Source organism: Gymnodraco acuticeps, unplaced genomic scaffold, assembly GCF_902827175.1.
Source record: "Gymnodraco acuticeps unplaced genomic scaffold, fGymAcu1.1, whole genome shotgun sequence".
NCBI lineage: Eukaryota > Metazoa > Chordata > Actinopteri > Perciformes > Bathydraconidae > Gymnodraco > Gymnodraco acuticeps.
In genome coordinates, this window is record NW_022989890.1 from 1,669,395 (window position 1) to 1,694,219 (window position 24,825).

Sequence of the window (24,825 nt, forward strand, 5' to 3'; positions counted from 1 at the left end):
TGTTAAAATGGTGATGACTCAAACGGCAGGAAAGGACATCGCGACAACCGGGACGATATATTCAAATGACTGTTATTCTAAGTACGTAATATTCTGTAATTTACTCTTTATACTAAGTTGCAAGTGTATGTTTCTTTCTATTTTAATAATTCATTGCAATTCAGTACATTTACATTTATTTTGATAAAAGTAATTGGCATGTTAAAATGGCAGAGTGATCGCTAAAACAGCAGGAACGGGTATTGCAACAAATGGACCAATATATTCTATGTTAATAGTCTATGTACATAATATTCTGGAATTCACTCTTTATACTGTTTTAAGATTGTTTTTACAAAGTTGCTAATGTATGATTTTTTTATTTAAATCATTCATTGCAATTCAGTAAATGTACCTCAATGTATTTATTTAGACGTTTTGTTTAACAAAGTAATTAAAGCAATTTTTAAGTCAAACCTAAAGTTACTTTTTACATAGCGATGAACCACAGCTCTTTATTTTTGGTAATGGATCATACCCTGTATTGCCCGACACCCAAAATCCAGGTATCGATATAGGGAATGAAAAAGTGGGACCCCTAATCCATTTGATTTGCAGCCCCCATCAAAAAGGGGTGGCAGGTCAGGTGTGTTTTGGATTTTAAGTATGTATTTATTTTATTCCAATATCTTGTTTGGTGACTGTTCACACTGTTTCTGCATTCATTTGGGCTCTTATAGAGTCTTATAAAAAACAACTGAAGATCACAAGATTTACTTCTCCGAATTTATTCAAATGACATCCAGCACCAGCTTTGTGCGTTCCAGCAGTGAAATACAGAATATATCAATGGTAAGTGTTTTATTCTGAGACTAACAAATAAAACATCCCCACTGAATACAAATTGGCAAAACCGTCAAGTTTTCTTTGAAGAGGGTCATCATTCAGGACTGTACAGATATTCACTTAGAGCTTGTTTATATATACACAGCACTGTGTTCTTTTCACAGTGAAGAATATACACTGTAGCATCAACCCACAGAAAACACACCAAACGTTTCAATTGTGTGCGTGTGGGTATTTGTGTGTGTGTGTGTGTGTGTGTGTAGATCTGGACTTAGTGCGTCTCAAAGTTAACCGCCTTTTAGCTCCATCTTCCAAATTCCCATTTTTTTTTTTAAACGACTGTTACCGACAGCTTGCTGCACTTCCTGTTGTCTTTATGACATTCAAACCAAATAAAAATAATAGCGTGAAACACACACACACACACACACACAAATCACAAACACACACAATCGTAATTTTTTGGGGATAAATATTCTCGCTGGTTGGACTTGTAACACTTCCCTTTGTAAAACATTTACAATGTTTTAGTGACATTGGACCAGTCTCTATTCTAGGATCAATTATACCTAATTCTGGTCTCTCGTGAGACAGGGCCTCAATAAATACATGTGAGTGAGACAGAGCGAGGGGAGAAAAAGACCGAAAGACAGACAGAGAGACAGACAGGTAAACGGAGTGAGTTCTGCTTCTTCCCCTTTAGGGTAACTGGGAGTGACCTGTTGGCAGGCCGGCCAATCACAGGAGGAAACAGACCGGTTCAGACCAATCAGATCACTTTAGTGAGAGGCTATGCCTGTTGTTGCAGTTTAGCGGCAGTACAGTCCAATCACAACAGCATGGTGACCGGTTTCTCCAGGAACTTGCGGAACTCCGCGAGCCACTGCGCTCCGACGGCGCCGTCCACCACCCGGTGGTCGCAGCTCAGCGTTACCGACATCATGCTGGCCACGTCAAACCTGTGAAGACAAACGCACGCTGCATCAGGTTCAATCTAAAAAAATGCAGTATGTGAAAAGCTTTTGTTGTATGGTAGTCATGATACTGACCCTTTCTCATTATCAGCAGGCATCAGCCGTTTCTCTGAGCCCCCGACGGCCAGGATACAGGACTGAGGGGGGTTGATGATGGCAGAGAAGTTCTTGACACCAAACATCCCTAAATTGGAGATCGTGAAGGTACCTCCCTGGGGGAACAAAACACACATGAAGAAGACTGAAATCTGCACCAAAACTGATCTGCTAACAGAATGGGTCTAATCTTTGTACCTGGAACTCGTGTGGCTGCAGTTTTCCATCCCTGGCTTTGGCAGCGAGCGCAGACACGTCGGAGCTGATGCCAACGAGCCCTTTGGTGTGAGCGTTGAACACGATGGGCGTGATGAGACCGTTGGCTGTGCTCACTGCTACACTCACGTCCACCACATGGTTCCTGGAAACATTTGAAATAAGTCAATACTGCTGACAGCCGAGAAATGTGGTCTATGTCTAAACTGAGAGGAGTTGAAGGAAAGTTTTGAGCGCCCCCTGCTGGTACGATAGTTCAACTACGCTTTAAGATACTAATATATAACAGGGTAGGAGTTTTATTATAATCAAAAAATGCTAATGGTCTCCTTTTTACTGGTGGTGTGTTTATCACTTTCTTTATATGACCTAGTGAACCATGTCAACAACGAGTTTAAAGTCACTTGAACCATAAGTGCTTAAGGATATTAGAGCAAGAATTACAATTGAGATGTTGATGTTCCTGAGAACATATGAAGAAGATAGGTTGACAAGATCTGAAGACTTTAGCTGTAGGAATAGGAGTATAATGTAAGAATATTCCTTTACTCTTTTTCAAAACGTTACTTAAATGAAAGCACAAAAGCATTAGAATCACACGTCAGTGGTAGAAAAGGTATTCATATCCTTTACTTTAGTAGAAGTACACACTGTGAAAAATACTCCACTACAAGTGAAAACCCAACTTTTCACAAAATACTCCAAGAGCCATGTTTTTATCTTTTTGTAGATTTTCAATACAATTTCATCTAAATACAATTAGTCCTTCAATATCTCAGACACATTTACTGAACAGGAAGAGTATGAAAAGCTGTAATCTGTAAAGTAAGTTACATTGCAACAAGTATGGTTGGCAAGTTTGTGTACTATGACCATGTTCTAGCTGTAAGCCAAAGAGACATATACATACACAACATATTGTCTGTTCCCTGTGTTGTTTGTGTTTACTCACTGCCTGATGACCGTGTCCAACCAGGAGGAGTTGCACTCAGGAACCTTGAGGCAGGCCAGAGCGCTGGCTTTGATGATGAAGTCGTTCACACTGAGCTTGATATTCTGCGCTTTCACCTCCTGCAGAGAGAAGGCCAGGTTGTTTAAGCGACACAGGAAACATGTCATATTTATTTTAGTCTTTTTGTCAAACAGCTATCCAAACTCACAGCATTGAGTTCTTGCCGAAGCTCGATCACTTGGTCCATGTTGACGTCTACAGACAGATAATAATGGGGGATGGTTTGTTTGGACTGCATCAACCTCTGAGCGATGACCTGCAGGAGAGACAGACATATGAACTTCAGCTTTGATCCTGAACTCATCATGGACAGGAATAAGGTGAGTCAGTTGAACCTGTGTTTATAAACATACAAGTGTCTGTCTGTAGCTGTAACTAGCTCACTGACATTATATCCGTTAATCTGCAGTTTATTTTATAGAATTAATCGTTGTTGTTTCTGTTGATAAATTAATCTTTTGGTTGACTTCACACGGCTTCGGGAAGAAGAGGAAGTCCTCATGGAACACAGGGGAGCACCAAGAGCCCCTCACCTTGCGGATGTTGCTGATGGGGACGTCTGTGAAGGTCCCAGCTGCAGCAGCAGGAGGCGCAGCAGGAGCAGCAGGAGCAGCAGGAGCAGCAGCAGCTGGAGCGGGGGCCGCAGCTACAGCCTGCCACCGGGGGGAATTTAACTTGCATTTAAAACTAAATTACATCAAAACCTTGAGAAACATACGGCACCAACACTTTGAGAGGGTTCAAAGTACAGTAAAAATATATAAATATGATTAATTAGCCAGCAATTTGAACACTTCTAAGCTAAGTATGATGTAACAATCTGTACACAAAAAAATACATATGCCAAATGAAATTAAAACTTTTGATACGTCTGAAGTAAGCGGAAATGTCTTTTTATAAATTCCTCACGATTGTTGAATTCCTAATTTCAAACAATCTTAACACCAAATAAATTCAGCACAATGTTGCTAACATCCTTAAATTGAAATCCCTAAAAAATCCAACTATGGAAATTGAAGTAGTTACATATAATAACAAAGGATTAAATGTGCATTGCTTTTACTCACAGGTGCTGCCTTTGGTGGAACAAAGCTGTCGATATCTTTCCTGGTGATGCGCCCGTCAGGACCGGAGCCTGAACAGAAACAGTATATACAAGATTTTACCATTGCTCTCTCAAGCTTTGTATTTCAATACGTAACGCTCTACCAATACAGATCTGAGAAACTACCTGCATGTTTTCACTTACCGCTGACCTGTGCCAGATCAATCCCTTTGTCAGCGGCGAGCTTCTTGGCGAGCGGGCTGGCGAACACACGACCCTTCCTCGGGGCTGCGGGGGGGGCAGCGGCGACTGGAGCAGGACTGGGAGCTGCTGGAGCTGCAGCCTGGAACAGAAACATTACCGTTCAAACATCACAATCATACCTGTACAAGTTCTATTCATCTAAATAAAGGAACATTTCAGGATGTTGTTGTGTAAACGTTTTGCTTATATTTGAAAGTGAGAGCTGAGTCTCACCGGTGCCGGAGCTGGAGGTGGAGCGGCAACATCTGTCACTCCGGTCTCTACATAATCCTTGAAGGCAGCGATATCACTTTCTCTCTCCACAATGATGCAGAGCGGCACTCCCAGGGGAACGTCCCGGGTTCCCTCTGGCACCATGATTTTAGCCAAATATCCCTCCTCCTGCACCTCGAAGCCTACACACACACACACACACACACACACACACACACACACACACACACACACACACACACATACACACCAGACAGGGACATGTTGAGCAAGCTGAGCTCTGCCTGTCAGGCTGTACTACAGGATAACATAATAGTGTAACAATGACAGTTCCTGATATGGGACACCCACATCACACATGGCATGGCAGAATAAAAATAACAGTTTGGTTTTACCGATGGTGGCCTTGTCAGTCTCGATCTCAGCCAGCAGATCTCCTTCACTCAGCTTCTCTCCCACTTTCTTCTCCCAGCGCTGCACTGTTCCCACCGTCATGGTGGGAGAGAGGGCAGGAAGTGTGACCTGTAACACACAGGAGCGTGAGCAACAGGAGAAATACATATAACTGCAACATCCCCAGGTCACGTGTGGATTTGGTCAATTGTTAAAAGCTGCCTCTAAATAAGTTAAAGCTGTTCTCAAGTTCCTGGTAACTCTCAGCCAAACATACTATTGTGTTCAAGAGACACAACGTTGTTTTTATTTTCACAAACAATGGTAGCCTTGACACTATGATGACAACATGGGAGACCACGGGTAGACACATCAAGTGCAGCAGGAAAAAAGGTTGAACACAACATATCTGTAAATATTTCTAACTTTTTCTCATTGTAAATATGTCTTGCTGCTGTTATCATCACTGACTCACACATTGTATAGCTACTCACATTGACCAAGAAAAAACAGCATAAAACAGTTTAGTATAATATAAGTATTGGGATTCTCTGCTTGAAGGTCATGTTGTGCATCAAAAGAAAAAACCTCGAGACCATTACTTGAGTAAGAAAAACATGTGGTCTCTTTATTTTCCTTAAAACTGACAAAATCTGCAAGCAGGTCCATCTGGTTTCAAAGGTAAGCTACTATGTGTACATTTGCATTTGACTGTAACATATTTCATATTATTCTGATGGCATCCTTTTTCGTCTAATTTAATACGTTAAAATGGTGGCCGTCTATGTTTTGCTTAAAGCCTGTTTATCTAAGGACACTAAAAATAGTGGTTATTCAATTTCAGCCCAAATAACTCCACCCTACTGCGCTGCTCCAACATGCAGCAGACACACTGAATGACCCTGATGAACGTACAGCACACTGTGACTGTAAACACCCTCCACACCTGACTGAGCTGTTGAGCAGACCTACCTTCATGTGTGTGGGGTAGGAGCTGCCCGGGGCGGCAGGAGCAGCAGGAGGAGAGGAGGAGGAGGCGACCGGTGAAGGGCTGGCTCCAGCTGCTTGAAGAGACTCCAAGGTAACATCCTTAAAAGCTGCGACGAGTTCAGGGCTGCAGCGGGAAATATACACACCAACATTAGACATATATTTACCCAAAGCATTACTACATCTAAACTTAAAGGCCATACATTGTTAGGTTTTTTTTGTTTTTTATTGACCTAAAAATTGCTTTCCTAACTATGTAAAACAGGGGTGGGGAACCTGCGGCCCCCGGGCCGTATACGGCCCGCGAGACCATTTGGTTTGGCCCTCGAGGTAATTTATAAACACACGCAAAAAAGAAAAAAAATCTAGATCGCAAAATAATTAAACAAGCGAGTGCCTGTTTTTCCTGGCAACGGTCATGGTCCTTGAACACAACACGAGCCACGTGGTATATGTCTCGTCTGACAGGGGTGCAGTTCTGACGGAGAGCACCAGAACGTCGCTCCGGCACTTCAGAAAGTGCAGTATCCATAAGGAGCCGTACACATGCTGCAGTTTCTGCGTGGCTGTCTTTAGTTGAAAGCCCAGTGGCGATCTGCTCATCTGTCATACTGATCATACAGTCAATAACTTTGTTGTTATTAGCATCTGGTTAGCTAGCTATGCTAACACATATGAGAAGCTTTTTCTACAACCAGTGAGGTAAAGGCACATCTTTATATGATCATTATAGTTATAAAAAAATAAGAGAATAAAGTAAACAGGTATAAAATACTATACGATAGTAAAAGAAAGTTGTTATTAATAAACAAGAATACAGTTTGAAAGGAGAGTGATTTGTAAAATGTCCATAAAGAAAAAGAAAATCTGCTTCCAGTTCTGTTTCATCTGGGTGTTGAGAGATGTATCCATAGATCTCTTCATGTTGCTCTCAAAGTGCACCAGATTGATGCTTTCAACTTCAATATTTAAAAACAAATCTTCCCAGGGGAGCATGCCCCCGGACCCCCCTAGAGGAGGTTAGGTCCCCCCCCCACTTAAATCATGTCCACATGGATAGGAAACTAAATACATTTGCACACATCTTGTGTCCATATCTTTCTGTTTGGTGGTCATGCCACAACCGGTCAATAATGTGTACGGCCCTCAGAGGATGTTGAAAAAATTGAAATGGCCCTTGAGAGGAAAAAGGTTCCCCACCCCTGATGTAAAACAACGTGTAACAAATAGATAAATACCTTCAGACTATTAGTATTCAAATAAGAAATGGTCCTCCTGTAACCCTTTTAATGCAGCAACAACTTGGTCAAAACTTCCAGTGTCTAACAATATCATTTCAGTTTATAATGTGAATAAACCAAGAGTTAATAGAATATATCAAGCCCAGGGTCAATGATACAGCTATACCATTTCGGGTCAATATAAATGATCACTAGAATGTATCCCTATTTTGGAGCTACCGATTGATCATCGCTGCAGCCCAAGACAGTGGAGATTGCTTTAAAGAAACACTAACAAGCCAGAGCTTGTTTTCCTCTGAAGCAGAATGGAAAGGTGGAGCCAGATCTATTTTTTTTTTTGGAATGCACTTCCTGCCGAGATCCGTAATGCTGCCTCCCTGGACATCTTCAAATCATCACTAAAAACACACCTGTTCACCCTGGCCTTCGGGCCCGAGCCCTTTTCTGGTCCCCCGGCTTCCTTTATTTATTTATTTCACGCCCGTTGATTGTCCGTTTGTTTTGTTTGTCCACCATGTACAGCGACCTTGGGTCCCTTGAAAGGCGCTATATAAATATCATTTATTATTATTATTATTATTATTTTCACAGCACTGGTCCAGCCTTATGAGTCTAAAGTAAAAGCAACAAACAGTAAAAAAAAGATTTCCAGCGACTGAGAAAGAGTTGTGAATCCTATGGTTTCACATTATATATTGTGATTTTAAAAAGTGTCTATTATCATCTGGCCAGGGATAACAGCTGGAAATTAGCCATGTTGGCTAAAGCTGCCCCATTTACTGTTTGTTGTGACAGTTGATCAATGGGGACTGTCCACGACACTATAAACAAATAAACTAAACATTATTGACCGCACAATTGCAGACTAATTCGAATAAGAGCTTTTTTTACACTAAGGTCACCTTGATTTTCAGCCTTTACTTTACAACGATATAAACGTACCTGTCGACTGTGATGCAGATTACAGCTCCAATGCTGACATCTCTGGTCCCTTCGGGCACCAGGATCTTTGCCAGGTAGCACTCCTCCATCATCTCAAACCCTACGGTGGCCTTGTCAGTCTCCACCTACAAAGATAGGACACATTTGATAAAGTGTATAGTGGTATATTAATTTCTTTCAATAATATAATCACAAACACACAGCTCCATACCTCAGCTATGAGTTCGCCCTCGCCGATTTTTTCTCCTTCCTTCTTCTCCCAGCGAGCGATGGTTCCTGTCTGCATGGTGGGGGACAGTGCAGGGAGCTCCACCTAGGGAACCAACAATAAAAATATCAGGAATTTGAGCAATAAGAAATCAAGAATAAAGGAATCATGAGACATCAAAAACACAGACGGCCAGGTCCTAGGTGTTGTAACATTCGGCTGCCTTTCAAAGAGGTCACCTGAGATCTGATCTGATAGCAGATAGAAGTGGCAGTGGGGGGTCCTAAAGAGAATGACATTGATATTTGTTTCCAGCTGTGGGAAGTTCATTCGAATTTTTCATGAAAAAATACTGACTTTCCCAGAGTGCCCACACTACATACTTAACACCTGCTGAAAACAAGTGTTGAGGTGTGTACTTTGTCAGCATACGACAAGCCACTGATGGAAATGCAGCTACATCATGACTTAAGACTCAGAGTAATCAAAAATACATTTAATTTAATTTATGTTCTGTTCTTTTTTTTGCTGGTGTGCAACCGGATGACAATTGAAGCCAAATCTGTAATTAGGTCACATTTTCTAAAACTGATGAGTCTGGAATACATGCATGTTTTTGTTTGTTTACATTTATGTTGGCTATCTTTTCCAATGTGTATGGACTGGGACCCCCAATGGTGGCCACACACAGCAATATTAACATTAACATCTCCACTGGCCCACAATAAAGCACTTATAACAATAACAACAATACAAAAACAACAACAACAATGACTGTAAATGCTTATACCACCAAGCAAAGACACAGCCCATAGTGCTTTACAAAACTAGATCAGATGCATATAAACAATAACAAGCAGAATCAATCAAACTGAGAGGAAAACAATCAGCAGTTTGTTCATAATAATCTAAACTCCATTTTAGCATATGGGGACACTTTGTAACTCAAGTCTGAATGTCATTTAATGAAAACATGTCAGGACTCAGATGCCTATGTTCCAACCTCCAGTGGTGTCACCGACCTACTGGCCTGCTAAATGCGTTTAGGTAAAGCTAAGAAACGCTGTTTTTGCAGATAGTGCAGTTTAAAACTCGTGCAGCTGCTGGGTGTAACCTTTACAGCAGTGACAGAGTGAGTGAGCTCTCCACAGCGCTGTCATCTCAAGCTAGCTCGGGAGGTCATGCTAGCTGTAACCGTTGGTGCTGTAGTACCTGACAGTCGTCAACGTTACCTTCTGGTGCGGCGGCAGGCAGTAGAACCGCACACTCTGACAGCTCAGCCCGGGACACCGCAGCAGAGCCGCCCTGTTGCTGAGGCCGGAGCTCCAGCACACGGTCCGGGACCCGCAGTGCAGCCGCCTCAGGGCACCGGTCCCGGGCACGGAGCGGGAGCTGAGCGCAGCAGGCCCGGCCGGGAGGGCACGGGGACAACGGAGCCCGGAGGACGGCCTGAGCCGCAAGATCAGACGAAGCATTTCGCAGAGATTGAAACACTATACAGAGCTGTTGAATAATGTATTTCTCTTAAACCAACATCAGATGGAGGAGTGTTGCTCTGACTGGAGGACCGGACCGGTTTTTAGCTACTCCTCACTTTCTAATGACCTCCTCCAGTCCAAACACAACGCTTTACGGCTCCACTCCTTGTCCTGCCGTAGCTTGGAGATAAGTGTCGTAAACGATATCCGTTTAAAATGTAGACATAAGATTTCATTTTTTTTTAAATCCACCACAACATCAAAGTTGAATGAAAAACATTTTTAATCAAAAAGCCTAAAACTTGAAATTAAAAACTAAGAGAAGGATTCGCAAGGTAGCTGCAATTATATCAATGTCCACACGATGGCAGTGAAATAATTCAATGGGTTTGGAGCCTGACATTTGCATTTGAAATGTGTTAACAAATCAACAATGAACCAAATGTATTACGATGTAAGTTAATGAAAGAGATGATAAAATAACAAGATTAAAAAATAATGCTTATAATGAATATGTTAGTGAGGATAAAATGTCAATGTAACTTTACTTTTCAATGCAAGATAAACAAAAAGCAGTAATAATTGTTTTAAATGTATACTGGAAAAGTACAATGTTCGGTGAATGCAGCAGCTGTCAAACTATGCAGTTACTTTTATTCTGCATATCAATTCAACATGTAACACCGTTTTACTCTCACCTTATTCTCTAGTTCTCTCCTCTCTTTTTCTATTTATCATTAAGGTTTTAAGCTCATATAATTCCATGACAACATAGATAAAATGATGTTTTGTTTAACATACAACATTAAGAGCTAAATTGCCAAGACCTGGTAATCTGAAGCTTTTATCAGTAAAAACCCCACCGTCTCCAGTATCAATAAGAAACGGAACATATTTATATAAACAAAACTTGGTTTATTTCAAAATATCTGTCTTTTCTAACATTCAACAAAGGTCCTTTTTATTTTTAACAGACAGTTTTCACACATAGTTCAGTAAACAAATTCTGAATAACCATCTCTCCAACTAATTGTACATATTATAGTTCAGGCAGTTATGGCATTAAAACAGGTCAAAAGTAAATTGATGCATATTTCAGTTGGCTTGTTAGTAAAGGTAAACACATTGATCCCAACGTGAAGATAAAGCAGAGTGAAGGAAAATTTGACAAAGGTCCATCCTGATCGCTTTTCTCACTCACTCACTCACTCACTCACTCACTCACTCACTCACTCACTCACTCACTCACTCACTCACTCACTCACTCACTCACTCACTCACTCACTCACTCACTCACACACACACACACACACACCACACACACACACACACCACACACACACACACACACACACACACACACACACACCATAAATAGTTGGGTGGTCCTTTGTTCTAGCAGTCTCCTTTAAATCTCTGACGTAAAATTCACATCTCACAGGAATCTCTCTTTGAACAAAGAATATTCACAAACTTAAAAAATGTAAGGACATAGACTTAATACGTTTACACAAATGTACAAAAACAATTTCATAAAGTAACAAAACTACAGTGCTGTTCGTCTGTATTTGTACATAAACACAAAAGTTCCAGCATCATTTATTTTTCACGAAATGCAGTTCAGTTTAAGCGTTTCGGTCTACATCAACCCAGATTAGAACTAAGGTCCTTTCTGCTGAAACTGATGATATCAATTCAGGAGATTTTTCCTTTGAACTACATTTTATTCTCTGTTTGGACATCTCAAGATGACTGTCACCCTTTGTGTTATCTGCGGCCTGCCTAAAAGGGTTTTGTATTTACATATATAGACATATATGTTAATACAAAACGTATTAATAGTAGAAGAAGCTGGTTTCTGGGCAGATTATTTGTACGCATTAGGTCAGAATGTCACCAAACCTTGTGAACTACTAAAACAAAACGAAATTGTACAAAGTTTGCATGACTTTTTCGGTGCTTGTAACCTTTCTATTATAAAAGTGGTATTTTTTCCTCACCCAAAATAAGTTTTGTCTATTTTTATGCTATGGTAGATAATACTGTAATTTCACTTTACATTCACAAGTAAGATTGAAAAGTAGTCATACATATTTCTAGTATGTAGTCTGGCTTGTTCCAAAGACCTTAGTAATACACAAGAATAAAAAGTGATACTGAACTCTTCAACATGAGAATAAACATGTTTTTTCCTCTTAACAGTAAAAACCTCTTAACTAGAGAAGAAACAACACAACTGTGTGTTTAGAAAAAGGTCATTTAAATAAATTGTCCATCTACTTTCCAGTTTTGATACTACAGTACAGCATGGCAATAATAAGCAAATTATGGAAACAGCTTTTCTAAGGCACTGAGTTTGATGATATTCTAGTTAAAGATTGTTTAAGGCTATCAGTGTGATTTAGTACCAGCTTGTTGAAAATTCATACAGTATTTCACTAATAATGTTGGCTCTTAGAAGTGTCCACTGGTGCCTCCGGTGAACAGTTGTCTGGATGGGCCTCTTGGATCATCCTGACTAGGGGCAAAAACAGAGTGTCATGGCAGCTTAGCTTGCACCTACAATGGCCTAAAAAACAAAGATACTGCTTACTGCGGAGAGTCAACAGAGACAGAGATACAGAAATAATGCAGTACCTTTCTTCCCCATGGTCCTCTTCTACCCAAGCCACTATTTTCCCTTCCCAGCCTGGAATAATTGCTCCATCCAAAAATACCTGCACAAAGAAATAAATACAGCGTACACTCAAACAAATGTTAAGTGTCTATCATAAGATTGCTTCAGCCCTCATCCACTCCACTGCTTTTCTGCACACGTTCAAGTGTAAAAGGATCTTTAAAGTGTTGCACAAAACAGGCTAGATGGAAGTACTTAAAGGGGACCTATCATGCAAAATGCACTTTTTGATGTCTTTTGTACATAAAGATGTGTCCCCGGTGTATCAGGGAACTCATGCAGCGTCAGAAAATAAAACCCTCTCTCTTTTCCTCTGTACCCATATCTCTAAAAACGGGGGCACAACGGAGCTGTTCCATATTTGCGTCCGATATGACGCAATATCGGAAATGTGGACCCACGGCACTATCATAAAGTTGCTATCAGAAACAATGCCCGACTGTTTTGGACGTAACATGGTCGGTGTTTACATTAGCATCGCTAACACTCAGAGCTAACATGTACTGGAGAGCATGTGTGTGAAGAAGCAGGAAATAAAAAGGAACTCACCTTGTGGTATAACCGGCAAGAGAGAAAGCCTTTGAGCTCCATACTGTTTCAGAGATAATCCTTGATAATCCATGATATGGCGTTTCATCACGGCAGTATTTAGTTTAGACAGTAGCTGCCCCGCATGAGCTCAGCCCCCTCCTTTTTTATTTTGGATAATTTTTTTTAAAGCTTTATACCCTAAATCAGCACTTTTGAAACAGGAAGTGAAATATAGGGATATGAGGCATGGCTAGAATGGGTGATCTGTTTGGTATTTTGAGCAAAACACATCATAGACATATTTTTTATATTTTTGTATATATCTGAGACCTATGCTATTGCCTAAAAATAGCATGATAGGTGACCTTTAATGTTTTAATTTGAGTTTATTCAGTTTTCTATTCACCAAATGACTGTCCTGTTATCTATTTGTTTCTACACCTTCTCTCACCTCTTCTTTCACAGTGCCAAACTCAGGGTCCAGGGCCTTGAAGTGATACCTGTAGTTTCCCTCTCGATCCACAGCTGCCTTTACGTCCTTTAAAGTCACCTCACCCAGCCTGTACAATGTGAACACAAAAACACACTCATCATGACCGCTTTATTTTATATTTTTGTACTTGTTTTCTTCCTATTGCTGACAAGTCTAAAGTCAGGTGTTATGATTGTCAGCATCGATTCTGTCTGTCAACCAAAACATTGCAACATATTTACATTTTTTTTCTTTATACACACAAAAACTCACCTTTTCGGTATATTGATCATGGAAGGTGTTGGGGATTTTCCAGTAAAATAAAGAATTTTAGTGGAGGCAGAAGACCCACTATTGGTGTGACATACAGCTGTGATAACAGAAACATAGTCAGTAAGATTGTTAATGTTTGAGCATTTGAATTTGGGAGGTAGGATTTGGAATAACTTACTTGTGGAAGACCAGGTTTCAGAGTCAGTGAGTTGGCCTTTGCGTCTTGGAGACTTCCCCCTTCCCTGTTGTGTTTGAGAAAATGTTGAGTCCCCTCTATGATTTTAAATATCTACATTTTGCCAAAACAAACTAGAACAAATATGAATTCACAGTAGTAAGACAATTTCATATCCAAGGTTCAAGGTTCTTTATTTGTCAAACTAACATAGCTACAGTGTAGTTATGTCGATCGATGAAAATCTTGTGTCACAGGCTTCTCCAACAGTGCAACACAATAACACAGATAAACAGAAAAATATAGTGCAAGTAAATAGTAAATAGTTTAAAAAAGTGAAATAGTGAAATAGTGCAATGAGAGTCTATATGCAAGTCATTGAAATATGATATATTAGGTAAATAGATCATTAATTTTTAAGTAGCAGCCAGATGAATATAGTGGATGTTGTTTCAAAAGTTCAGGTGTTTAACAGTCTTATTGCCTGTGGGATGAAACTGTCCCTGAGTCTGGTGGTTTTAGTCCGGATGCTACACTTTCATTTATGCTTACTCCATTAGGCAGTCAAATCAGATGTTAAAGTGGCAATCTATGTATAGTTTAGGAAGTCAGTGTGCTCGTACCCTGTGTGTGTGCACAACATGCAGTCTGTCAATGAGTGACACTATGCCCTGCTCCAGGGTGTCCAGAGTGTGGTGCTGCGGGTCGTGATCTCGGAAGTTGTTCCTCAAACTCCGAAGTGAATCTCTGAGCAGCTGAACCTCCTCTGCCTGCTAGCAAAACCATGTCAAAAACACAAACCCTCATTTTATCATCAGCCGCTGCGTAATTGTTTCAAGCCTTACAGTACTTGTTTATGCATGACATTTGAAATTGTTTTTTGGAGTTCCTCAAAAGAAGTCTGACTAACTTACCAGACTTTCAAAAGAAACAATACTTACATCTGACACGGAGGGAGCAGGATTTCCAGAGTAAGAATATCCATTGTTTTCTGTCTATGAAGAAAGAAGACAAAGTGTCAGTTGTGTAATGTATATCTGAATGAGTGACTGCCTGAAGCAGACCAAATATGTAACATAAAACTGGGCTGTAAAGATTTTGATGCAGAATGTTAGTTAAGAAAAGTACCTGCATGCTGCAATAAATGGACAATCAGACTTTAAAACGCACTTAAACAAACCTGCTATAAAGTTTAAATATATCTATTCTAAACGACAGATTTATAGATTAAAGTGAGTATGTTTTATACTTTCCTCATGCATTTAAGTATGTTTTAGTATTCATTTGCTGAAGTAGAACAACTGCAAAGCAAGACTGTGAAGGGCACTTTCAAAAAAAGAGTAAATGAATAACTTTTGGTTCTCACACATGGCATTGAGCTGGACAGAAGGTGTTTATCCCACCATATTTCCCATTTGAGATCCCAGCACTGGCTCACATACCTGCTTTTTTTGACTTTCTTCAAGCTTGTGTTTGAGTTGCTGCAGTAGTCTGTCCTTCTGTCCTACCTCCTTCTGCAGCCAGTCAACGAAGGAGAAGAGAGGTTCATCATGTCATACAAACAAAATGTAACAGAAAGTCAGGAGAACTCATATAGGTTACAATAAAAGAGGCACTCCACCTTGCATTCACCCCACAGCCTGTTGCATTCCTCCGTCTTCCACTGTAGCTCAGCCTATAACAGAGAGTACACAGTATGAATACACAGTAACATACATAGTTGTGTATGTTAAGTTGCTGTGTTGCTATGTGTATTTAGACAAATGGGATAGTAAATATAAGATAAGATTTACTTTATTGGTCCCATTTTGTGAAAACATTTTTGTGATCGTAGTTAAAAGTTTTACATTTTGACTTTTAAAAATGAAATAGATTGTGTACATTCTGGTTGTTGAGTTCATCCTTGGTCATGCTGGCTCTGAGAAGTTCTTGCTTCATCTGCAGGATCGATGCCTCCTGAGTGCAGAGTCTCTGCTGCTGGGCATCCTGAACAGTTACAAACCAACAGAGAGTCGACAGCTTAGCAACCAGAGAGTTGTATTTAACTGAGCAATGAGATAATCAACTGCAGACCAGGATGTGTCTTACCTTGACTGCCTGCATGTTTCTCATTTCCTGCTTACAGCGCAACACTTCCCTCTGAAGCAAACAGCAAACAACACGCTCTGAATTTAATATTAATCCCGGTGTGCATTACAGAAATGTGCTCACTCAGTATTCAAATGAGTGTCCTTTCAAGAAAAGAAAATATTTTATTTAAAAGACAACAAATGATGAAATAGTTTACTTTCAGCTGCTGGGCCTCGTCCATGCTCTGATCCAAACGGCTGCGAATGACTACCTGGAAAGAGGGAGAGAAGAAGTAATGTGTGTGAGAACCACAATGGACTGAGAAAGAAGTGACACCGATACCCGTGTCACCCTCTGACACACACACACACACACACACACACACACACACACACACACACACACACACACACACACACACACACACACGAACCCGGCATAAAGAAGAAGAAATATGATCTGTGCTCAACACAAAGAGCTGGTGAGAGAGCCGAAAAGCACAGAGAGAATTAAACAAAAACAAAAGGAGAAACTAGTGTATAACTACCAGTTGCTGCTCAGCATTGCCTTGGTCCAAACTGAAGGACACATCCTGCTCGTCCTCAGGCAGCGAGCCATGCAGCAGCAGGGCCTAAAAACAACGAGAGTTCAACATGTGACTCGGTTTGTACTTTGGAGCGAGGCCGCTGTCTTCTGAAAGCTCCGACAAGTTAAGTTGAGTTGTCTGACGCATATTAAGCACAGAATTCAAATGGCCTGAAAGTATTGTAAGAATTGTGGTTGTATCCCACCAGATGCAAGGTGCTGCAACCAACCAATAGGATTAAAAAGCGGAGCAGCACAGACATGATCCAGTCAAGCCAGAACTATGCTTTTTCCCATTAAGTTATTTCATTTGTTTCATTTATTTATTCATTAAATCCACATCTTATTGACATTTGGATCTGTCTTTTAAAAGAAACCTGTGTATAAAACATATTTATAGATATGAATATACAGTTAAACTATGGACAGATTGACAGATAAATCACTGACATACGGTTTCAGAATTAACAAAAGCAAAACAAGTGTGATGCAAATACATTTAAAAGTATAACCTTTTGAATTAAATAAGAGAATATATCTTATTTGAACCCAGATAATCATCAAATGTCCTGTGAACCGACATTGTAAGGTCTATTGTTAAAGACCGATCTCAATTTTCTCAATTTCGATTGTCAGTATATAATAATAATAATAATAATAATAATAATAATAATAATAATAATAATAATAATAATAATAATTAATTGCATTTATTTTAGCACTCAAAGCGCTTTACATTATATATTACATATATCAGACATGTAATGCATCAATACTGTGGACAATACCCACAGGAGCAATTTAGGGTGAAGTGTCTTTACCAAGGACACAACGGCATCTTGACTCCTAATGTCAGTATTGGTTAGGGAACATTTCCTAGGTAGGTTTAGCTTGGGAATTATGTTTTTTTGCACAATCTCAATGTAAAAATGTACATTCATAGTTACCTTATTTGGAGGAGTAAAAGCTATACTAGGTATTATGGCGTATGTTGGTTAAAAGCATGCCCATTGAATAGTGAACATGCATGTATAGAAATATGTAAGATCCCAATAACAAGGAGTTCAGGAAAATGAAAACCCTCTGAATGTGCAAACTGTGCATGCTCTCGTCACATGTGCTACAGCACTGTCTGAGCCAAAGCATCAGATTCTTTCAAGTAATGTATAACTATATTTCTGGAGCTAATACATGTCTGTATTTTCTTTCAGTTTAAACAACATAATGATCCTGAAGCAAAGTACACAGTTTGACTTGTTTCCATGTGGGATGTGGACATTCATTTTTGCAGAATTTGTATTTATTGGCCAGCTTTAAATCCCAAATCTTCAAAGACAGGAGATGAGAAAATCTAAACTATGCCTTTAAAGTTACGAAACATGAAAGTCAAACAAAAATATTCACATCAAAAAACTAAAATATGTATTTATATGGACCATAATCAAACCTCAGCATGCACGTACCTGTAGAGCAGAGACCATTTTCCGTGTCTCCTGCACCTCCTTCTCCAGAGTTTCACTGAGGGAATCCTCCAACGCCGTCTCCGTTACAACATGAGAGGAATCATCTACATGCACACACAAAACACAGTGTTTACTTAATGTTGTCCAATGATAGATATTGATGTTTACGCATCAAACGGCGTGACCCTCACCGCTGCTCTCCTGCTGCGGGCCGTCGTCCTGCTGACTGTCTGAGAGGCTGCTGGCCGGAGCTCTGGGAGAGGACAGAGGACTGAGGCTGGAGGACGACAAAATACCAGTTAGTTACTTCTATTCAAGAGAAGTGTGTGCCTGTTACATCCTACTTACACAACACGTACATATATTACACTATGTGCTACTACATACGACTTTGACATGGCTGCGTTTACATTTGTTGTAATATATCTGTGGTAATACAGTATAAATATCTGTAAGTAATAAACTCTCTGAATGCATTTCCTGGTGAAGCCATGTCTAAGCTTTCAATGAAACAAAAACATTTGCCAAAATCAAAATGACATTATTCAAAACTGTTAATTAGCATATTACAAATATTGCAAACTTTTTAGAAATCAAACCACTGACAAACTGCATAGTGTATAGAGACGCTGCTATGAATTAACCTTCTGTTTCCACAATGCCTTGTTGCATTGTATAATTGTTAGATAAGTGTAAAAGAAGCATAAACTCACACACACTTGCAAAGCCATCCACACACACACACACACACACACACACACACACACACACACACACACACACACACACACACACACACACACACACACACAGCCTCAGAGTACGTGGTCTTACCATTTAAACGGCTTCCCCCCCATAATGGGCAACGAGTGGACTCAACTGTCCATACTACTTCAGAGGAGCCTAGGTTCCTCCCGACATCAGCATCTCTACAAACTCATGACACTTTAAATTCTTGTTACCCTCACACACCCCGCCCCTCGCCCTACAGCTAGCTGTCATGGCAACCAAAGCAACAGTCACTGCTGAGCATCTCTCACTGATGTATCTGTCCTTCACTGCAAACATAGCTGCTACAACTCGCTGCTGCAGATACACGCTTTACAACATCAGGAAGATACGTCCCCAGCTGACCCAGAAAGCGACGCAGGTTCTGGTCCAGGCTCTCGTCATCTCACGCCTAGACTACTGCAACTCCCTCCTGGCTGGTCTACCTGCATGTGCCATCCGACCTCTGCAGCTCACTTATATACTAATAAAGGACTGGCTTACCTAAAGCCAGTTGAGTAGCACTTGAAATGTTTGGCTCTATGAAACCTGATGTACTTATATGATTCTGTTTTCTTCAAGGTTGTGTCTTCCTGGTCGAATGTACTTATTGTAAGTCGCTTTGGATAAAAGCGTCAGCTAAATGTAATGTAATGTAATGTACATGTGTGACGGCAGCATCAGGTAGTTATTGCTCTGTCTGTCTCTCCAAACTGCATCTTCATTCTACGAACAAATCAATCAATGCATTTCTCTTTCCATCATGGAGAACACACACATGCCTACAATACAACACACTATGATGGTTTTAAAAAGAGCACAGCGGAGCATAACAGGACATGTGACTACAGAAGATAAAGACTGGTTGTTTCTTTTTTGCTATCATCTGCCTGTGGTTTGCACAAATCTTCATAAGCTAGCAGAGAAACACAGAAAACACACACACACACACACACACACACACACACACACACACACACACACACACACACACACACAGAAACACACACGGGGCAGGGTGAAGTTTGGATTACTAAAGTCATATGCTCTGAGAAACACACACGCTCATGGGCACACACACACACACACACACACACACACACACACACACACACACGGGGCAGGGTGAAGTTTGGATTACTAAAGTCATATGCTCTGAGAAACACACATGCTCATGGGCACACACACACACACACACACACACACACACACACACACACACACACACACACACACACACACACACACACACACACACACCACACACACACACACACACACCACTGAATAAGGCAACTGTTTCCAAAGAGTGGAAAAGTAGGTGATGAAAGATAAAGATAACAGAGAACTTTAACTAAACTAAACTGACACGATGAACTGCACAGTGTAATTAGCAACACAGGGAAGTTTGTTTTCTACCAAACACTGAGGCTCAAAATCATAAATCGATTGTTTTAGTACAAAGAGCACATTTTATTCCACAATAAAAGCACTAACCTCCAGTAACCTCGTTAATGCATTTAGGCCAACACATGTCAAGATGATTTTAGTAAAGTTTTAGAACTTCTTTAGTCTATCATCAAATCACTGCATTATTCAAAAGACTTAACAAGAAAACATGATGGGTGTATGAAGGATGAAACTACCTGTGTATTTCAGGAGACTTTGCAAATGCGTTTTGCCATTATTTTACCAATTATATATAATAGTGATTTCTATGTCAGGGTTGGCTAATGATATCCAAGGTTCCGCCACTTTTTGATCTTATTTTTTCCATTTTTAATAATGCTGCCAGAAGTGTGCCTCCTCTCCTCATATGGTCTTGTCTCAAGATTCTAGTTTTATATTAAGCACTTTTATACGATCTACTCACATCTGCCTTTAAAATGGAGACACACAAAAAACAGAGTATATCATAGATTATGTGTGGATGTACAGGACAGGTATGTATGATGTTTGTGAAGTTCAGGTAATGTACAGTAAGCGCATTACCTGCTAGACTGAGGATTGTCAGAATCATCCGGAGCAGCTCTTTCGTACTGCTTAACCAGCGCACGAACACAAATACTCTTATCCGCATCCGACCCCCAGCTACTGACAGAAGACAAACAGAGCAGAGGTTATTTATCTATAAAAAAGTACTGGCATACAAATTGATCCCAAATATAGAGACTTAATGAGCAGTTGTGAGAATGGTATTTTGGTGATCTGTTTGTCCACCAGAGGACAGCAAACACTACAGAAGTGTCTAACAAATGATTGCTGCTGTTCGAGAGAATATTTTGATATTACATAATTGGATATTAGAGAAAGACATTGAGGGTTTTGTGTCTATGTTAATTATTATTGCTGCCAGCATACCTGTGGAGACGTATGGCGCGTGCGGGCTGCGAGGCGTCATGTCGAGCTGATGCCAGAGCCGCAGCGGCCCCTTGAGCCAGCGCTACGGGGGAGAGAGGGTTGTGGCTGCTGGAGCTTCGAGTCAAACTCCTCCCGCCTCCAGAAGCAGCTCTGTGATTGGCTGAGGGTTTGAAGTGGGCCGCCAGCGCCAGAATTATCCTCATTACTGATTTGAGATTACCATCGACAATGTCTGCAGACAGAAAGGCAACATATGATCAGTAATGACCTACACATGCACAGTATTTGCAATATACGGTGTAACCTTGGAGTGCCGGGAAGCTTCATAACATGATATCATTAGGAAAATGCCTTTAAATATTGCAAAGAATATGCTGTACAAACATGCACATTATCTCTCTTCCCTGAGGCATATCTGTCACATGTAAACACATGATATACATTCGTATGTTTATAATATAGGGTCAGCAAGCAGGAAAGCATAGAAACACCTATTCTCGATAAGAGGGGAGAATGAAAACATAACAGATTGTGATTTACCTCTTGCGGATATGTGTGGCATGCGTATGTGTCTGGAGGAAATGAACTGCAACACTTGCTCCACATTCTTCCTGCTCTCTTCTTTGTTTTGTGGAGCAACATACACTTCTTCCAGCACTTCCCCAGCTGCCAATTTGAATGAGATTTGAGAGAGAGAAACAAAGTAGTAAATCATCACCACAAAATGAGCAAGAGTACAGTAGTTTAGCAAAAAAAGAAAAATGATTTCACTTGATCAGTTCAATGATTTTAAGCATCGACCAGTGGCTTTATAGCTTGCTCTGTTGTTTGGTTCACAGAAATCACACCATCCTTTTTGTGGCCACAGTTTTAGTCCTAGGAAGCTATATGTGCTTTTGTGGTGGAAGATTTAGAAAATGTGTGCTTGTTTCTTTTTAACCAAGACTGATGGAACAACACAAAAATGTGTATTTCTCTTTAAAAAAAAGGTGGTATGGAGGATGATTGGTAGATGAATTTAAAATATTGGGTTCACTGCAGCAATGAAGGGTTTAGGCTTTACTCAAAGGAACAGTGTTGAAATGCATAAACCAAACATATTTATCCTGCTGTAAATTGTTGTTGCTTTTTGTCTTAATAACATCTAAATGAAATGATTGTAAAAGCAGAGAGGAGACATTCTTTACGTTCACAAAATTAGTTTCCTCTTTCCGTTAATACAATGAAACATTACAGTGTGTTACCATCGAGTGTTATCTTCAAATAATCTGACAAACTGTGACCAGACAAGTCACAAATTGTGGTATCCTGTGTTGTGCTTCTGCAAATTCTTAGTATGTGATTATATTTAAATATGGAAAGTCATACCGGCCAGTTGTGAAAGTGCGAACTGGTGACAAATAAAAAATGTTTTAACTCATAGATAACAGCAATGATTACATTGGAGAAGTTTCATCTTCCAAGAGCATGTTTCACTTTTTCTTGGTGTTATGGTGCATGACATGAGTGTAATTACCAACTATCTCAATGAGTTGAGTGAGCACCACCCCATCCTGCAGATCATGTCTGAGGTTTGTGATGGGCTTCAGGCCGGGTTTCCTCTTCAGCTGACAGTTCACCCAGGAAACATAGGCTGTCAGCTGCTGCTGCAATACATCGATCAGATACACACAAATCCAATAAACCGCAACGGAACACAACACAAAACACAGCTTAGAGTAGGGGCCAAAAGAGGCTGAGACCCAGGCATGACAAATGAGTCCCTTTGTTTATTATGTTGGGACAGGAGGGGGGGGGCAGGGTCCGTCTATTGTCTCACTGCCTATTAAAATGTGCTTTTGTGTGAAGGTCAATCATAAAGTCTCGTGTTCCGTCCATGGTTACACGGTTTAGCATTCACACCCCGTTATTTCACATGATGACTCCACCTTTACCGGTGCTGTGCAGTGTGCAGTCACGTGACAGCCCGTTGTCCGGGATACAATACAAAAAAACGCACCACATTTTCAACACAGAAAAAAGGACTTAATGTAAACTAAATAGGATGTTTCGTTTGTTTATGAAACTTTAAGACTTATACGAAAACTACTAAGTGTCCTACTCTTATTTCCTGATGAATGTTAAACGTGCCATTATTACTACCTTACTACCGTTAACTACAATGCTTTTTTTTTCCTAAATAAGAAACAAATTACCGTTAAATACCTGAGGTGAACAAACAACAGGAATAACGTATGTCTACATAAAGTTGTAGCACTTTAAGGTTAGGGTGTCTTGCTATAGGATGGTTAGCAAATTCAACTGGCTTCCGCTTGCTAAATTGTGGCTAGCCTTACATAATTAACATCAAAATTAGTAACGTAAACGTTACCTCATTAAAGCCCCCATGAAGAACCTCATCCAGCAAACTTCCTCTAGAAAGTGAAGCGATCATCTTTCCACTCGGAAACCCATCTACGTTAGCTAGCTTGTTAGCTCCATTGACTGAAACAACGGACCCCGTTACTAGCTGCTGCTGTACTCCAGAAAACGTCAACAAACAGACAATTGACTGACGGAGGCTGCCGTTACTCTGGCCTGGATGGAGACCGGCATCAAGTCACCAACACCCACATGCACGACTTCCGGTTGCAGGTTTAAAAATAAATGTGCTTTGATGAACACTTCCGGTAATGCAAGAGATCATGTTATCTTTGCCTAAAACATTATTTGAGCTTTAAGAAATAACAAATAAGTCTATATCTACGGAAGAGGATTAGGGCCAAATGAAAAACAAAAAATGTGGTATTACTGGTGCTCATAATGTGTATCACTTTTTACTTTTTTAAAGGTAGATAAGAAGGTAAGAATGGAGAAACCAGCTCGAGTGCGCTAGAATTTGAAAGTACACAACCGGAAAAAATCTGCCCCTTCCTTCGCTTCCTTCAGACTTCCTCATAGAGCCCCTCCTCCAACACACACGAACGCGCACATGACCAATGAGGGCACGAGATAAGTTTGTGCACGAGATGGAAGGCTGACAGGCAGGTGGCCATCCAGTTATTTTAGCCGGGCCGGCTAAACAAAAATGATTTACAGCGCTACGGCTTCCACAGATGACATTTTTGTATGTATTTATTGTCAAAGCATTTCATATATTCATTGCTATCGGGATGTTAAGAATATAACAAAAAGTGTTTCTGAAGTGAATTACCCAGCGCTCAGTGGCGCCTCCAGAGATTGTTCATAGGGGTGGCCAAATGGGGCCACTGAAAATCTTGGGGTGGCCCACTAAAACCAAGAATGTAATTGTTGTAAAAGTATAGACTAGATGAAAACAATGGCAAAGAGAATCACCTACTGATATACTTTGTTTTCTTATTTTACATTTTCTGATACTATTCATCTGAAGTGAATATAATACGGATAGTTAACATTTTTACTTCAAACAACATTTAAAAGAACCTTGTTTTGTGTTATGTATACATGTGTTGGTGATTTTTTGTTTTGTTTTTTATATATGCTAGTTGTTCTTTCCTTTTAAAAAGACAAATACAGCTTAATTTAAATAAGT

General features: G+C 40.2%; 2 protein-coding genes across 6 annotated transcripts; both read right to left on the bottom strand.

Annotated features, from left to right (window-relative positions):
• Positions 1-751: 751 nt before the first annotated feature.
• On the bottom strand, positions 752-9,894 carry dlat (dihydrolipoamide S-acetyltransferase (E2 component of pyruvate dehydrogenase complex)). Its single transcript, XM_034201904.1, has 14 exons — positions 9,652-9,894; positions 8,423-8,524; positions 8,212-8,336; positions 6,011-6,152; positions 5,041-5,167; positions 4,646-4,827; positions 4,373-4,511; positions 4,191-4,258; positions 3,657-3,776; positions 3,272-3,379; positions 3,064-3,182; positions 2,094-2,256; positions 1,875-2,011; positions 752-1,784 (listed from the first exon to the last, which is right to left on the bottom strand). Exons 1-14 carry the CDS (start codon positions 9,892-9,894, stop codon positions 1,655-1,657), a joined length of 1,905 nt encoding a protein of 634 aa, XP_034057795.1. The 3' UTR covers positions 752-1,654.
• An 897-nt stretch (positions 9,895-10,791) lies between these two features.
• LOC117535117 (dixin-like) lies at positions 10,792-23,855 on the bottom strand. 5 transcript variants are annotated; one of them, XM_034199461.1, is made up of 20 exons: positions 23,644-23,855; positions 22,789-22,918; positions 21,813-21,938; positions 21,273-21,504; positions 20,904-21,002; positions 18,335-18,420; positions 18,144-18,247; positions 16,643-16,726; positions 16,313-16,366; positions 16,114-16,164; positions 15,907-16,011; positions 15,647-15,700; positions 15,468-15,539; positions 14,967-15,020; positions 14,649-14,798; positions 14,029-14,092; positions 13,851-13,947; positions 13,557-13,665; positions 12,535-12,614; positions 10,792-12,411 (listed from the first exon to the last, which is right to left on the bottom strand). In XM_034199461.1, the coding sequence occupies exons 1-20, from the start codon at positions 23,704-23,706 to the stop codon at positions 12,336-12,338; spliced, it is 1,890 nt and encodes a 629-aa protein (XP_034055352.1). In that variant the 5' UTR covers positions 23,707-23,855; the 3' UTR covers positions 10,792-12,335. The 5 variants fall into 5 exon arrangements, with proteins under 5 accessions (XP_034055352.1, XP_034055344.1, XP_034055340.1 ...); XM_034199453.1 differs by having other exon boundaries at positions 14,649-14,795; positions 20,904-21,005; XM_034199449.1 differs by having other exon boundaries at positions 20,904-21,005.
• Between the last annotated feature and the right edge of the window lie 970 nt (positions 23,856-24,825).

What these genes read in the sequence shown, in the direction of transcription:
- dlat (XM_034201904.1), bottom strand. Translation starts at nt 9,894, where the DNA reads ATGCTTCGTCTGATCTTGCGGCTCAGGCCGTCCTCCGGGCTCCGTTGT. An exon ending in GCCTGCCGCCGCACCAGAAG is followed by an intron (nt 8,525 to 9,651) that starts GTAACGTTGACG and finishes TTGGTTCCCTAG; the next exon opens with GTGGAGCTCCCTGCACTGTC. An exon ending in TGATCTGGCACAGGTCAGCG is followed by an intron (nt 4,259 to 4,372) that starts GTAAGTGAAAAC and finishes GTTTCTGTTCAG; the next exon opens with GCTCCGGTCCTGACGGGCGC.
- LOC117535117 (XM_034199449.1), bottom strand. Translation starts at nt 23,706, where the DNA reads ATGATCGCTTCACTTTCTAGAGGAAGTTTGCTGGATGAGGTTCTTCAT. An exon ending in GCCACACATATCCGCAAGAG is followed by an intron (nt 21,505 to 21,812) that starts GTAAATCACAAT and finishes TTCTGTCTGCAG; the next exon opens with ACATTGTCGATGGTAATCTC. An exon ending in AAGAAAGTCAAAAAAAGCAG is followed by an intron (nt 15,021 to 15,467) that starts GTATGTGAGCCA and finishes CTTTCTTCATAG; the next exon opens with ACAGAAAACAATGGATATTC.